Source organism: Melospiza georgiana, chromosome 5 (genome assembly GCF_028018845.1).
Source record: "Melospiza georgiana isolate bMelGeo1 chromosome 5, bMelGeo1.pri, whole genome shotgun sequence".
In the NCBI taxonomy this organism is placed as follows: Eukaryota; Metazoa; Chordata; class Aves; order Passeriformes; family Passerellidae; genus Melospiza; species Melospiza georgiana.
In genome coordinates, this window is record NC_080434.1 from 51,982,739 (window position 1) to 51,999,989 (window position 17,251).

The 17,251-nt window shown below is 37.7% G+C and overlaps 1 protein-coding gene across 5 annotated transcripts in view; it reads right to left on the bottom strand.

The window, feature by feature from the left end:
- TBC1D1 (TBC1 domain family member 1) overlaps positions 1–17,251 on the bottom strand; it is a 92,750-nt gene that overhangs the window by 41,385 nt on the left and 34,114 nt on the right. For all 5 annotated transcript variants that reach the window (XM_058025074.1, XM_058025076.1, XM_058025075.1 and 2 more), the window contains exons 2-7: positions 9,924–10,457; positions 6,877–6,966; positions 5,776–5,880; positions 5,032–5,164; positions 3,540–3,631; positions 1,815–1,925 (exon numbers count right to left, since the gene is read on the bottom strand). In XM_058025074.1, the coding sequence (XP_057881057.1) occupies positions 1,815–1,925; positions 3,540–3,631; positions 5,032–5,164; positions 5,776–5,880; positions 6,877–6,966; positions 9,924–10,457 (1,065 nt within the window). The remainder of the gene's footprint in view (positions 1–1,814; positions 1,926–3,539; positions 3,632–5,031; positions 5,165–5,775; positions 5,881–6,876; positions 6,967–9,923; positions 10,458–17,251) is intronic.

Consider the following 17,251-nt stretch of genomic DNA (forward strand, 5'->3'; position numbering starts at 1 on the left):
CAGTACTTCATACCTAAAGATCTTATCTCACTTTGTATATCCCTATTTCCAAGCTGTTTGTGACTGACCATCAGCTAGCATTACACCAAACAAAAATATTTTAGGTATGATGACAGAGGACCTCAGGCAATGTTTCTTCCTCTTATCCCACAACTGAAATGCTTTTTTCTTAAAAGCATATTTCTGGTGAGATGCCCAATACAATAAATCAGAGAGTGAAATATGCAATTTTCCTTCTGTTTACTCAGGAAGGTCAATAATTAGTTAGTAAGCTATAAAAGGAGAAGAGATTAACAAAGTGAAAATACAGTAAAGGATGATTTTCTTCTACTTTCCTAATTTCTTCACAGGTCTAATAACTGTCCATGTATTTATTTCCTAGTTTATATCACAAATGGCTGACAGCAATCATCACAGTGGAATTATCAACCAACAGCAGAGGGACAGTCAAGACTTTTAAAAGGGTCTAAATAATTGGAACTGAAAGTTTCCAGCGAGTGGATGGAATCCTTTTTTAAATACTAACCTCCTTGAGTTGTCTCAAGGTAGCTACTCACAAACCAAGGCATCCAAAACCACTAATCCCTTTGGAAAAACCTTAACTGTGCTGTATAAACAGCCAGTTAAACAGCACTGGCTATTTTATCCTCTGATAGAGAATAAAAGGTAGCTCATCTCTTTGGACATGGATAAGAGTCTCTGCTGCTGTTTCTGCAGCAATCCTCATCATCTTAAGGCCACTTCAAATGGTTGTTTGCACACAAGTCAAACTTTCAGTCCTGAGTAAATGTAATAGGCTTTATGACCAAATCCAATGTGGTGTCATTACACTGACTCAACACTGACAGCAAGATGGCAAATGCCACAGATGAGGTGACAGCAATCACAAATTCATTATACATTCTCTCACATATATTGAATTTTCTTTGCAGAGAGAATCAATAAACAATTTAGTAGTCTGTCTTGTTTGCACCCCTGTCTCCTAGGCCTGAAATCAGACTGTACCAGGGACCCTCAAAATTTGAGATATCTGTTTTGTTACATGACAATAGTTTATGAAGCATAAGCAAACCCAGTATTCACCACTGCTTACGCACTGAAGTTTCAAATTGCAAGTGATGCAAATTTGCCTTTGGAAAGACATAAAAATTGAACGGAAAAATTTTTTCCTGGCTTCTTGTGGAAAACCAGGGCACTGGGAATATTTCTCTGTCTGCTCTGGGGTGCCCTGACCCCCAGGGGAGCACTGACTTTGACCCTCATTCATGGAGAAAGTTTCCTAGACTTCAAGATAGACTAGAGCCCACAAAAGTGTGAAATAGATTATAGAGAGTAGTGTACGTGTATCACTTGGTGAGAAATTTAGGTTTTGGGATTTTTAGTATGTTTTGGATAGAAGCAAGATGGAGGGCACAGGGTGTCATCGTCCTGGGTTTCTTCTTCATGCTTCTTCTTCCTTCTTCCTCATGGGTTTGGGTGGCATTTTGTAATTGGGCAGAAAAGTCCACATTGCAGGGTCTTTGGGATCAGTTATTGGGTTAAAAGGGAAAATAATCTAGGTCAGTTCTTAATTGGATAGTTTAGTCTTAAAAGACCTTGTAACAAGAGATTGTTGGCCATTTTATGCCTTCTGGTGAAAAGCTGCTGAACTCACAGTTGTGAGACTGTTTTACTGATAAGAGATAATCAACACCTGAGTCTGAACATGAACTAACAACCGTCTCAAGTGCCTTCAATTCACACCCAGAGAAACCAACGACTGGTACCCCCACAGCTTCTCCTGATATGAACTAAAATTGAATTATTAAACTTACCTGTTTTGCTTCTCCAATATGAACATGGTCCTTCTGTTTTTCTTCATACATGTTTCTCAAAAGAGAGATAATCAGCTCATTCTCTTTTTGTTCATTTCGTGGTCTTAATTTCTGTAATTGAGAACACCACAAGCACAGTAATTATACATTTGTGTAACAGTTTGCAAATGTTTACACTTTTCATTTGTCACTGTAAATAAATAAATAAATCATGAATGTAGGAACAAATTTAGTCTGTTAATGCTACTGCTCCAGTCCACCAGAGGACACCAGTGTCCCAGACAAAGTACTAATACAGCCACAAAAACACTTGACCTCACTTCATACACAACAGAATTTACACCTAAGACAGAAGACAACTGTACAGATATTGAACTGCCACAAGCAAATAAAGGCTTTAAAAAGATTTTTGCCTATTTTCTTTTGATATAAAGAAAACTGAATCACTGCAGTTCTGAGTTTGTAGCACACATGGAGCACTGTCCTAGAGATAGGATTCACAACACTTCTAGAAATCCTTCACACTGGACATTTAGTTTTTGGGAAATGACATAGGTCTTTTTTAAATTAGTGCAACAGGTGAACCTATTTATCTATGCTGCATTTTATTTCAATCTCAATTATTCTAAGAGAAGATTTTAAAACAATTTATTAGAGAATTTAATCCCAGAAACTTAACTTCAGAAAAACATATGCTGCCTTAAGCCTGTTGATATAATGCAGAGCATACTGTATGAATCAATGCCAAGGTAGCACATTAGAGTAATAAAAGTACCACAGGAAGAGAGTTACCTAAAAATGTGAATCATGGTAACAATACATGGATCTGCAAGAATGCAACATTCCAGGCTGTCCAACTGAAAAAGTTAGCTGAGAAAGATGGGCAGGAGATTTGTACTTTACCCTTAGTTTTACCAAGTTAATGCTTTGCAGACCCTCACCAGAAGCAATTAACAGTTTCCTGTGACTACTAGAAAGAAGCTTTAGACTGTGTGCGGAACACTAAAAGGCAACAGTGCTGCTAGCTGCCCTATGCTAAGAAATTACTCAGCTTATGGAATTGGTTCCACAGAGTAACTTCCAAATTTGGTACTGAGTGATAAACTGCCACGTGGAAACACACAAAGAGACTGAAATGACTCAGGAGAGGAAGGAAACATTACTTTTTAAAAAGTCTGACATTTCTTAATCTTCAACAGTGTTTCAATCCCAGTGACATTTCCTACAATCTACATCATCTATTTTAAATCCAGCTATGCTTTCCTCGGTCCTAAAATAGATTTAATTAAGGAGATAGAATGTTTAACTTCTTTAGTTAGTTTGACAAGAATTAAGATCTAGGATAAACTTTAGGCAAGAAATTTTCTCATCTGGGAATATTACAGAAATTTGTTTTGGTCCAAGTAACAGTTTCAATGTCCTCACAGTACACATTATTGCCTTCACCCATAAAAAATGTGTTCAGTTTTACTCAATGAGAAGGCAACAGCTCCATGGAAAGCAAGGAGTATTAGGGGAAGAAAAATTAGTAAAACAGTAATTTACATCAAAAACTAAGTTTTTAACAGCTCTAAAAAAACAACTGAAATTAAAGCACAAGCTGGCTAACAGTCTGTTACGTAAAAAAATGAATGATTCACAAAAAATTAAAATGACTTCTGTGTTTTACACTGATGTTAGCAAAATCACCAGCTGCTTTAAAATCTTGTAGGAAACAAAGCTTACCTGAACCTCTTCAAAAACAGAGGCCTGTTCCTGGTTATTTAGTGTGGTTAGATGCTTTTGTAGTTCCAGTTTAGTCTTAGAAGAGGGCAACCCTACCAAGAGGAACAAAAATGAACAAATTAGAGGGTCAAATTTTTCAGAATTAATCAATCACATAAATATGCTGACAATTTAAGCCAAAGCTTTCAATTATTTGAGCTGGCCCATTCTATGATTTCATAAGAGGGCATTAGAAAGAACTCTAGGTTAATTTGAAGCTACTACTAACTCATGCCTTTAAAATGAGGGACATGAACTCTGCAATGAGGAGATTTACTGAGCACAGACCAGGATTATACTCTTAGCTGAAGACTCCATTATGAGAAAAAATAAACCCACAATCTACTGCATTTTAGCAGACTGTTTTGTTGATGTTTAGTGCAGTGCTGCTTGGATATTGTTTATGGTATAAACAGAATTCCCTTTCATTTTCTCTAATTTCTATGTTGTGGGCCCTTCTGAAAACAAGTAAATTTATTGCTTGTTAGTGAAGGTGTTACTTTGCCTTTTGATGAAAACATTTATTGACAGTCTAAAGCAGACTACCCTTTCATTCAGATTATTTTTTTTTTGTTCTCTTCCTGGATTAAATTTCTTTCCTCTATTTTCTGTGGAAAAACAGCAAACCATCAACAGTATTGTGTACTTCAGTTTCTGATCATGGAATATCTCCTTCAGAAGCAGATGATACGATTAAGAGGATGGCACAATTGAAGGCATTAAGGGACATTGGCCCTTAAAAAGCTTCCCAAAAATCACAGCTAGCTGAAAGCCAAAATAGAGTGAAAGTAGTTTTGAAAGTTGTCCAGTTTCATCAAATTAGGCAGGTTTTAGTCCAACAAGTCACTGCCACGTGATCTGACAAGCTGCTGTTGCCCTCTATTCACCCCAAGCATCACTTAAATTAACAAAATAACAGTAAAATTTGCTAAAACATAAAGAGATTTTTTATGACTTGAACATCTGTTCCGGGTAACAACTACAATTCTAATTTCTGCATTTCCATGAAGGAGCAGACAAACACAGATATTAAAAGCATACTGTTCAGTTCCTGCTTAGTGATAGCATAATCCCAGTATCTAAGTGTATTCAATAGGACAACAGGTCATAGCTATTGCAGCTTCTACCCATCAGAGGTTCCTTATCTACAGGCTTCTGCATTTATTGGGCTAATAGAGCCAAACAAGCTGCAACTTGCTAATGTTTACACTCGGAAACAGATTTTAAAAGTTCAGCTAAAACACAATAAAGGAGCTTACCTCTTGTTAGAAAATTCTTCTTACTTTACAGAAAACCTGATACCACAGCCCTCTAAATAAAAGTACCTGGCTCTCAACTTTACACCCCAAATCCCAAGCTCTTTGTAAGCACTAATTTCCTTAGGATTTTACATACTGTCCCCCAATGAAACTGCCACAAAAAATATTCAACCAGAAAATTCTTTAAACCTCACCTTCTATCTTTTCGCAGAGTTTATGCAAATTTTGCATAGGACACCCTTCACAGAGCTGGGGCTGTGCCTTGGAATTCTGTTGCACAGCAGCCACAGTGAAAGCCTGTTTCAATGTCATCATGATTTCATCAACCTGAAAAGAACAGCATTAAGAAGAACAGAATTTCACTCTTCCACTGTTTTCCTTAACACAAACACAACAGTCTTTTAGAATAATACTGCCCTTGCTTGGGAATGTGCTTATGACTAAAAACCCAAGCTCTTCATATGTTGGTTCTGTGCACAAACACATAAGCACAATAAAACTCATCATGAACTCATGTATCTTCTAGACCACACAATTTTATTACTGTGGTCTAATGAAAGATCCTACCCTCTATCTCAAACCCCTTTCTTGTCTATGCTCAAAAAGCTTACTGCAGTTGTGATGCACTGGTCTTACTTAGAGTACAGGAGTGTAGTGCTGACTTTCAGAACAGGTGGCCTAAGAGAAAACTCTCCCCAAAAAAGAAGCATAAGGTCTAACTTAGTTTGTGAAATGAAGATTTAGTGGATTTTAAAGAGGATTTTAACTTCTGCCCTGAAAATAAATGAAAAGGTCTCTTGCAGACAGCTATATTAGTTACATTTTTGTATTTCTGAGTGGAATAAGATTTGATGACATTCAGCAAAATACAGAGCATAGAGCAATAGAAGACATTTAGGGTCTAATATTCTATTTGGCTATTCTTTTCTTTCACTTACCAGTGCTTCATCTGTACACTGAAACACATAGCAAACAAAGTGGAAGCCTCCATTTTCTGAAGACTCTCTGCAGATGAACCCAAAGTGATCCACATGTCTAATTCCCTAGGAAAGAAACAACAGCAATGAAACAGCCATACCTACTTTCAATGTTCTGTACCTGTATTTCTTTCAGGAAGAAAAGAACAAAATAGCATTACATATAGGTCACTTATCTCTGTTAGAGCTACATTAAAGACATCTGGCCATTAAAATTCTGTCCTGTTATAGAACCTAATACTTCATGAATCTTTAATTTCAATTAAGTCAGACATTGCTTTATTTTTCATTTTGTTTTTTATGGATGAATTATAAAAGACCCACACTGGAGACCCAGAGATTAATAAATTCTATTAAAAATGTACTTTACTCTGAAATTTTCAGAATATGTGCCTGCACGTTTAGTGATGAAAGCTGCAATCATCAAATTAAAAAACAAATTAATTTATGGAAAACAAAACCTACAAAAGAAACCAAAAAAATCTCAGGCAGAAGGACAGAGAAACAAACTCTGTGGCAAAAAGAACAGGGATTAGGAGCGAGTGAGGAGTCTCTGACACATACCTGCCCACAGTGCATGACATATACTACCTCTGCATTGCAGAGGACTGTCCTCATTTAAACGCATGTAACTTATATTCTTGAAAAGAAAATATTTTTAAAGTATTTTTCAGATAACTCTTCCATATAATTTTTCTCCTTTCATTCTCACTTCTTGAAAAATATGGCTCAGAGATCCCAAGATTTGCACAACCGTGAATCATGCTCACTGCAATCTCAAACAAGAGTGTGCTCCTGACCAGTGTGTTCCTTCTAGCTAACGTTAGTCATCCACTGCACACAGGAGTGAGTCTTCATCTCAGGAATCACAATGCAAAGCATGAAAGAAGAATAATGGTCTTATAAAATTACTGATTAATTAGCAGCTTTAAAATAGCAATCACTGAAATTGCTGTTGAGAGAATCCATGCAGAGTGCAAGGAGAGAGGATTACATGAGCATTCACAAGTAGAGAATATTTAAACAACAAAAAAAGATAAAAAGAATACCCTACAATCTTACCTGAGAACAAAAGGATATTTCTTTAAAGCTTTTCTCAATTGCGACTTTTTTTGTGTCAGGACTGATAAGGTAAACTTCAGACTGGCCAATCTAAAAAGAGCAAAATAAATTGCAAGATGCTAAAAAGTAACATTACACTTCCTTTTGTCCCACTATAAAATGTTTCCTGAATACAGATCCAAATTTTTTTCTACCTGTATATTTATACCAATTAGCATATTACTACCAGAAAGAATACTGAAACAACACTGATTTGGCATTGAGAGCTCTGCACATTATGGCACTGAGGTTTAATGAGACAAGAAAATAATGTTTAAACAGATGACAGCAATATTGTATCACAAGTAACCTGCTTTGCACTGAGAGAAATACACTCACACTCCCTTTTCCTATTTTCTGCAGTCTTGGAATGTACCACAGTCACAGAAGCTACTTAATGAGACTGCTTTAAAATTTAAAGCCAAGCGTGTACTTCTTTCTGTAGTCTACCTAATAATTTTTGTGAGCTTGCTTTATTTATTTATGGCACTTAACTCAAAAACTATACAAATGAATTTACTGGAGTATATTTTCTAATGTAATTTAATCTGTAGGCCATTAGTACAATCAAAAGATGATGCTAAGTATTGATGGGCAAAGGGCATTTTTATGGTGAAACTACTGTTTTCATTTTTTCAACTTCTGGCAACATCTTTGTAAGATAGTAACAAAAAAAAATTAAATTCCTCATATTTTATAGCATGTCAGAGAATGCTAAAAACAACTCTCAGATTTTAGGAAGGCAGAATTTGGATCCACTCATGAGTATGACTTGGAGAAACCTGCCTCAATCAAATCAAAGTACCAAATCCCAAAAGAAGCACACAAAACCATCAGCAGCACCAATGTAACTGTACTTTCTTAAGAAATGGGAAGGGACAAATCTCATGTGTGAACAGATTGTGTCAGATGTGCCACCTCTGTATGTCTAAAAATGGCCCTGTGCATTCCTTCTACCTCTTCTTTCACTTCAACCAGTCACAATGGTTCTCCCCAGATGCCTGCTGGTTTCCTTATATAGTCCCTGGGGCTGATCTTGCATCTGTTGATGGGGCTATTCCTCCCAACACCTACTCAGCAGCCACCTGATTGCTGCTGTCTTCCCCTCCCTGCAGCAAGAGGCTCCTTCTCATTGCTCAGTTTCACATAATTCTTTCACATTTGGCCCTTGGGCAGTAGTGATCATTTGAAGTCAACTGAACAAGAGGAAAAAATCCAAACCAACTAATCTCCTCCCCCTCCCCCTCAATAAGCACAGCCAGGAGAAAAACCTAAAAGTAGCCCCTCCTCAAATCCTGAGAAACTGGCTAGGAAAGCAGTTCTTCAGGAAGAAGACATGAAAATCAGGACTGTTTGAATCAAGTGAGGAGAGTTGCCAGATAATTAATCAGAGTATTTTTCACACCTCGTGCATCAACCAACCTTTGCTTCAATCCTGGGCAAAATCTAACTAAATAAGTGAGAATATACCAACCATTTTTTTCCTCTAGATACTAAGCTACTTGAAAGCACTCTGTATGTAGCCACACACAAACTGATGAGACCCAACCATGCTGCCTGCATTCCCTGACTCAGAACCTGCTGAACACTGGGGAAAGGCAACCAACAAACAGCTCTGCCATCAGCTGCTGCCTGCGGATACTGAAGGCACAAACTAGAGTTACTTCACTTCCTTATATTCAGCTGAATTTAGACTGGCTGAATAGAAAAAGAATACAGCTGTGCATACTAAACAATATTTTCCCAGACAGAAAGGACAGAAAGTAACCCAAGACACAAAGCCAGATCAGCAAACCCTCACAATTCTGAAATGTGGCTGCCAGCAGGTGACTGACATTATATTCAGACTGAAGCTGCAGGTGTCTTTGAGAACTGCTGCATCTATTTAATATAAATTAAAAATTCACTCACTGGAGTAAGAGGATCTGGACCTACCCAGCCCAACTATAATCTCTCTATTTCTAAAATATGTGCCATGAATCAATAATGGAGTAACGATTTATTTAAAATTAGGCATTATTATTATAAAGGGTACTGTATTTTCTATGTGAAATACATGCTCAGGGGAAGAAGGTGAACATGGATGGCTTTCTTTTTACTAGGGAAGAAACATCTCTCCACCTTCCTGCACTCACTGTTTGATGTCAGCCTGCCACAACCAAACAGAAGCTTTAATTCAGGTAGAGCTGACTACAACATTTTCTGCATGCTACTTTTTACAGACATAACACAGTGGCCTTAAGAATGCCCAGCTCCAACAGCAGCTGATGGATCCAAGATGATCTTAGGAGAGTCAGTCTTTGCAGAATCAGCTCCAGGTTTGTCTTATGCTCAGAATACACAAGCTAAGTAAAATATAGCTTACCATCATGAGGATTGTAAGAGGAGCAAATACCACATTCCTTACTTGCTTCTCAGTTCTCAGAAAAGAGTTTTGCTGCTCACCTATCAAGGCAAGGGCATTGCTAACCACACCAAAGCAGGGCAGGAGTGGAAACACGTGTGGAGTAGCATAGGAAGCTATTCCACTACTACTTCATCATTACACAAACATGCTGGCAGCAGGAGCACCTTCATCAATTACACTGCTTATCACGGGACAAAGTCTACTAGCTCTCAGTCATGGTTTGGTCCTTCTGCTCTAGTTACAGATAATTCATTTCCCTGGAAATTTATTTCTGCAGTTACTAGCTAGTGTAATTGCATTCTGCAATTGCACAACTACCTACTAACTTGCAGTAACTTTCTAAAAGCTTTCTTTAGAAGCCCAAGGTTTCAGGTAGTACTGTTTTAAACTATTTAATATAAACTTATTTAGAATATGTAAGCCAATTCTCACTAACAAGTAATGCTCTCCAGAGAAACAGGCAAGTTTAAGTTAAGCTTTGGTAATTGCAATTAAGTTATCAAAGAAGTAACTGCCATCTGTCAGAACATCTGCTTTGGTGTCTGCCACTCCAAACTCCAAGATGTGAAAACGCCACCCGAAGCTGCAAATCTTGCTTTACCGTAAACAACATAGTCCGGTTTTCTGCAATGTCAGTTGGCTGCACAACACTGTGTCCATAGATGAGCTGGCTTTTTAGGTTCAGTGAAATTGCATCTTCTTCAAAAGACCTGACAAAGCTGTTACTCCTAAGGCTTCCCTCTTGGAAATCCTTCTTAAAAGCAAAGGAACGAAGTCCAGGTTGAGAAAAAGATTTCCTAATTGGCCTTTTTTCCTCCTCTTCATTGACCAAGGGCTGGAACACAGACCGCAATTTGCTGCTGAAAGAGAAACCTCCAAAGTTATTGGCAGTTTCATGTTGCTGGGATGATGAGCTGAAATCTGAATTTTTTGTACAACTTGCACGATTGAATTTCTCAATGCATTCATCTATGAGTGCTGGAGGTGCATTTTTATGTGCTACTGTTACCCGTCCGCAGAAGAGCACCTCAAACTTTTTGGTAAAAGGGTCTTCAACATCTGAGAGATTATTCTGAAACTCTTCTTGACGGGCAATTTTTCCAGCTTGTCGAATAGAGCTTATAATCTCAGGCACCTATAAGAGGGGGAAAAAATACACATTAGCATCTGGTATTTTATGACAAACAAACTGCAAAATTAAGACGCTCTCTGTTGTGATTTTCCTGGAAGGATACTTTGATTTAGTTTCAAAAATAAAAGACGAGTTGAAGTGATCTTGCATTTATTAAAGAGACACATTTCAGCAGTTAAACAGCGAGAAGAGGAATTTCTCATTTGTCTCCTTGCCAGGAGTTCATCATCATCAACACTTTGTCAAAAGAACTTTATCCCTTGCAATGCTCTTCTCATCTTCAGTAAAACTTTTGCCACTGAAGCAACCTTTATAATGTGACACATTCCAACCCAAAATGAAAGATAAAAGTACTTCAAAAAGCACAGAAGGAGCCATGGACTAATTAATTGGTAAAGTTATTTAATCTGTTATTTTTCACTCCCTTCTCTTACTCAAACACTCATGTCATGTAGGTTAATGAGCCTCTTGCAAATTTGCTTTCCCCTTCATAATAGCAAATTACATTGTTATGGCAGTTTGGTGGGGTTTTTTAAAATGTAAATAGCTGTATTTTTTAATAACTATATTCATTATTTTACATGTTCATTTTTATTCTACTATCCTAGATGACACTTTTAAATATTATTACCTCACATACAGTATGACTTGCAGGGCAACTGTATGAGACAGCAGTCTGCTACAGATCACAGATGTTGTAATTAGAACCCAAACTGCCATGTGACACATGAGGGACAGTAAACGGTCTCAGCTGCTGATGTGGTAGTGATAGGCATATGCTCTCTGCTAAGCTGCTGTGAGGCCAATGCTTGGTTACATCACACTGCTTTGACTGACCCAGGAGATTAAGGTCCTTCTGCAGTCTGTGCTGCTCCTGCGGTAACGAAACGTGTGAAGCCACCATCTATGATTACAACTGCTAATTCTGCCAGTTTTATTTACCAAATTTAGTTTGAGAAAAATCCATGCAAAGTGTGCTAATTTCCTGACAAAACAGATTTCCCCTGTCAAGCATCAACTGGAACTCGCTTTACTTACAAATTTTTGGTTGCAGATAGTACAGAAGGAAGTCCAGGAATGTCAGACTAAAATAGCAGCCCAGAAGAACCACCTCCCCTATGAGAAAAGGCATCTCTAAACCTAAAGAATATTTTGGAGACCTGGCCTCTGTTTTTTTTCAGACATTTTTATGGTTTTCTATTGCTTAATCATAATGCAGTAATGTGCATAAACCAACTGAGGAAACAGCAAAGGACTTTGAGGGGAAAAAAATCTGAACCGTGAAAATTGAATGAATATTCTGGGTGCTCATAAAGACCTCAACATTATTCCTTTTATAGACAAAGAAACAAAGATAAAGATATGGATAGATAGGCAGGTAGGTAGGTAGATAGCTAAAGAGAGAGAGAGAGATACATAGATATTCACATGCATATAGCTAGTGGATTTAAAACAGTAACACATGACAAAATAGGAACTCAGGAAGCATTACTTCACCCTTCAGCACAAGGCATGAGTCATTAGCTAATCTTTCAACAAAGACAATAGGGAAGAATGGGCAAGAAAAGCAGGATCAGGAATTTTTAAGTCCATTCTCTGATATGTCACAAACCAGTCAGAAAGCCTTGGGCTCAGGCAGCTTTGTGCTGAACTTCATCATATGCAAGAACAACATTGAGGGTATAACAAATCTTTAGTACCTTAAACAATATGCATTTGCTCTACAGTGAGTTTAAGATCTACCTCAGTTTTATTTACTCAACACTCCTTCACAGAAACAATTCTGAGTGGCATAACATATCAGAATTACAGTAAAATGTAAAACTTCATTCAACTCACATTTGAAGCTGCAACTGCTTTAGCAATTTTTAATAAACATGTTTTACTCTTGTGGGAGTGTCTGGACTCACCAGCCATGGGCAATTTTGCTACTGAGCTGCCCAGGATACATGCAGAGACCAGCAATCCCACCTCCACTTTTGCTGAGGCTGCAGAGGCAGCAGCAAAGGATTGAGGCATATTCTGAACTCTGCTTACTTTGGTAAAGCCAGGAACATCAGCTCCCAAAAGAGGATCACTATCTCAACCACAGTTAAGCTGCCCCAGCTATACACACCTCAATGACTGTAAGGACAGTTTCCAGCAGTGCAGGTGCTGTAAGGGTTACAGCTGAGCTAAAGCCCTGACAAGGCATTAGGGATCCAGCACATCTATGCACTTACTGAATTTAACTTCTTCAATGTTTTTTGTTAACAAACACCTTGAACATTGACAAAATAGCCATTCAAAATATTGTCAATAATACTGACAAAAGATAGCCATTCAACTATGGCTATATTTTATATACAGACAGTGCTTACGGAAAGACACTACATCACACAGAAGGACTTTGCAGTAGTTAATAAACTTTGTGTCTGAGGAGACCAAGCAGGCCTCTTGATGAAAAATCAAGGGGAGTATTTATTTATTTATTTTCACACATGCTAGGGCTTGAATCATGTCATTGATAAGTAACAGCTGGCTTCCGTGCTACACTTACTAAAAAACACAGACTCTTCTGTTCTCACTTACAGACCTAAAAAAATTTTCAGCCTGCTAATAAAATTTTATTACTTATGATTAGGCAATTGATGTAGAAGCAACAGAAGCAGCAGATCATCACCTCACTTTCCTGTGATACTTATGTATGTTAAACATTTATCTATTTTTATTAGTAAAGATTTTTATTAGTAAAGTTCCATGATGAATAAAAATACAAATCCAAAATACTTATTGCCCTGGAACTGCTCTTTGCCTAATCAAGATTTGTGCTCTTTTTATCTACCTGTACCACTCCAGACTTTTTATGCAAGTATGGAAAATGAACAATCCACTTGCCCTCTGTATCCTCTGACACTGGCTCTCCAAGTGAACAGGCCTGGATGCTTAGTAAATAAACATGAAGTAAACAGTAGTTAAAAATAATTATTTCAGGTTACTAGAATAAAGATGTAGGCTTTATCTTGGCAAATGTTTATTAAGCACAGCTGGAACATTTCCAGATTAAGCAGCATGCCACTGGGTGATCAGTAACTACATCTCTTGCAAACCACCAAAAATTAATTAGGATGGAAACAGAATCAGGTTTTATGGCTCTTCAATTTATATCAAAAAGCAGCAAGGATGAAATTGCTCCTGAATTAAGTTAATGTTGCCTGGAGTCTTTTAAAGGCTGTGGGCTCTTTCTGAACACAAGAATTAGATACACAATATGTTTACATAAGATATATTATATACACAAGATATTTATCTTTTTTGTTTAATTACAAAGGTAACTTAATTACAAGCTGGCATAGGTTGCCCAGAGCGATTGCAGAGTCTCCATCCTTGTGGATAAGCAAACTCTGACTGGACATGGGCTGAGCAGCCTGCTCTGGGTGACCCTGCTTTGAGCAGGGGCTGAACTAGATGGCCTCCTGAGGGGCCACCCTCTGTCACCCTGGGGATTTAGAGACCAACTGCTTTTATACATGCCTACTGGTAACTGTGCCTTCTAATCTGAACTTGCCAAGACAGTGGGAAAAGATTGTTGCACACAGTTAGGATTTCTTCCTGCCATGGAAATCCTCTTTTCTAGCATACTTCTATTCTTAAGTGTTTTCTGACTTGTTTATTAATTGTATACAAATATACAATTAGTGGATAAAGATTATTTCTGTAGTCAGAAAAACCACTGCTGCTGACCTAAAATTATTTCCCCAAACCCACAAAACTATGTACAGAACATCAGTGTAAGCAACAATGAACCTTTACCAAACACAGCATTACCTTCTTATCACCTCAGGTCAAATACGCCTGCTGAACAGAAGACACAAATGAAATGTACCAGGGAAAAGGTTTAGAGTGTCTGAATTAGATACAGAAAAAGATCATGTATCTATAACCATTAAAAATAACACTGGACTTGTGGGTTTTTTTAAAGCAGACCACATTATTTCTGCTATAATGAAAATGTTTACTTTGCAGAGACAAAGCAGGGAACTGAAATGCTGAGTATTCTTGTGACTTGGCTTGTGGCTATTCAAGCAAAATACAAACCAACACCTAGGACTTCCTAGTGCATGTTACTCAGTTACAAGACAAATAGCTACAGCTTCTATGCCATGCACCAAATAAATACAAAGGGCAGTAATTTTTAAGCATGCATGGGTTTGCTGCATCTGAAGAACAAAGAACAGCTCTTCTCCCTCACATAAATTGCAGTTGCATTTTTACCCCTTGAAACTAGCAGTCACCCTGAAAGTTTACATACAAGCATGTAAGAGGTCAAGGTCTTTATCCTGTCAGTAGATGTAAGAAAGAGTTAGAAAATATTTTAATGAACAGAGCACAGTAACAGCTAAATGCAACAGCTAACTTTTGGTAAATAAGACCAGACTAAAAAAAAAAAAGATTAGTTTCTATTATACATGGTAGCTAAAAAAGCAAAACGTGCCACAGAAAAAGAACTGCTAACACATCAGCTAGGAGGACTAGGAGAAAAAAGAAAAAAGTGGGATAATTTATTATTCTAGATGCTATGCAATGTTTATACCTGCAGTACAAATCCACCTATTTATACCTACCAGTCTCTGCATAAGGCTCAAGCACCAGCTCAATGATTTCAAGGACATAGGGGGTTTTGTTTAACCTAAGCCAGACCTGTGCTGACAGGAACTGGTCTTATGCAACAGACTCTAGAAACTGCTGGAGACTGAAAAACATTAGGGTCAGATTCTTAGGCTGAACCTCAGACAGAAGGTCTCATACCACCCCAGCTAGAACAAAGCCTTGAAAATCTTTCACAAAACTCTTGAAACAAGTAGATGTTTTGATTGAATTTTGCTAGCTTACTCAAGCAAGAGAGGACATCAGAATTATTTTTAAGTGCTTTTATTTGCTTTTCTTTCCTGATCAATAGAGCAGGCTCAATAAAATGTCAAGAAATCTAATGCTGTTTGCTGTTAGTATCTTTCCTTCTTGATTTTAGTAGAGAGTATTACTACAGAAAAGATAGGGTACACAGCTATTTATGGGAGAAGCTATGTCATGGGAGAAGCTCTCTATTTGTATCAGGACAGACAGCAATATTTTTGTCACCTCTAAGTTATTTACAATCATGGAATATTTGTAAAAGCAGTAGAATGAAGAAATTAATTTTTTAAACATATTGTTTTTAAACATGTTGTTTTGTAAGCAACACAGATAAATGGTAACATAGCACATTATTTACTTGCATTTTTAAAAAGACTGCATAAAAGTTTTTATTTCAGTAGCTTGATATGTAATAAAAAGCAGCTGGTCTGTTTTCAGCACACTGATGGCAAAATAACTGTCCAGAAATCAATGCAGATCAGCATTTCCTTCCCTTACCACTCCTTAACCCACAGTAGTGGTCAACTGACTTCTCAAACACTTTTCTCCACTCAGGATTTGAAGTTTGGCATTTTTAAACTAAAGCATTTTAACTAATATAGTTTACAGATACTCTTCTTCTTTTCAATTGAGATACTGCACAATTTCTCCTTCCAAAATTACAGAATTACTTAATTTGGAAGTGACCTCTGATGGTGCAGTCTCCCACAAAGCAAGGCAAACGTCCAAGTTAGATACAACTTCAAACTTTGATGAGATGCTGGGGGTCACATACAGCTAAGTCCACATAGGAACACCAAGACAAAATTTTCTTAGTCTCTGACATTAGCAGAAATTCAAGGTAGAAAAGAGTTATAAACTTTGCAGTTCATTTCTATTTCAGTGAAAGGCTTTTTATATTCAGGTCTTATCTCAAGTGTCTTCACATGCTTTTTTCTTCTTCTGTTATCTTGCTTAGAGACTGGTCTACAGTCTCCTACACCTCCCTGATTTTTCCAGTCATTAACTTCAATTCTCATTTTAAAACATTTTAACCCATTGACCCTTAATAAACAGATTTTATTTGATTTTTATTCCTCCCACAAAACCACTTTCAAACCCAGATTTAATTCAGGGAACAACAGAGTTCACAGCTCTTCCAGCCCTGGCTGATGACTGTCCTTGCAAGCTCCTATCAATTCTGTGCATAGCAAGTGCACCAGGGGTAGAACTAAAGTGACATTCTTACCAACAGCTCCCTAAGTACTTCAGACTGGCAGGTGCACAGAGAGACAAGTCACCCTTACTCCATGACTTCACTTCTCAACACATATGAACCAAAATTTTGCTGCTGTATCCTCACTGCTCATAAACCAGCTATAAACTGTGCCACTCTTAGCAGCTTCACCAGCCACACACATTGGTCCAGCACATTTCTCTCTATAGTGCATAAGATGCACTGGGTGTCTCACTTAACCAGGGAACTCATCAATGTCCTTTGAAAAGGAGAACAAGTTGGAGCACAGCCAGAGGGATGAGAGGGGTAGCCAGGGTAACAGCCAGCAGGAATAGCCACAGTGCAGGTGTGTTACTTAGGAAGGGCTGTGAAACCCACAAAAAGCAAGACAAAGGTGTTGTTTCAGCCTGAATAAGGGAGAATTCAACAGCTGAGTATCACCATGGGCCCATGAAAGGAAGAAGAGTCATACACATATTTATTTGTGGGCATGGTTTCCTTAGTAAAGTTTGAATGGGCATTATACAGAGAAAGGGATAAGTGAGGGTGATAAGGCTAAGACTCAAATTTTGCAGGGATGCTTTAAAAAGCTGATGAATCTGCACTAAAATTCAGAGGATATTCTTTGTGGGGCAGAAGAGAGTTCTCTGTTTAAATCTAGTTCTTTTTGACCTGGATGAGAGGATAA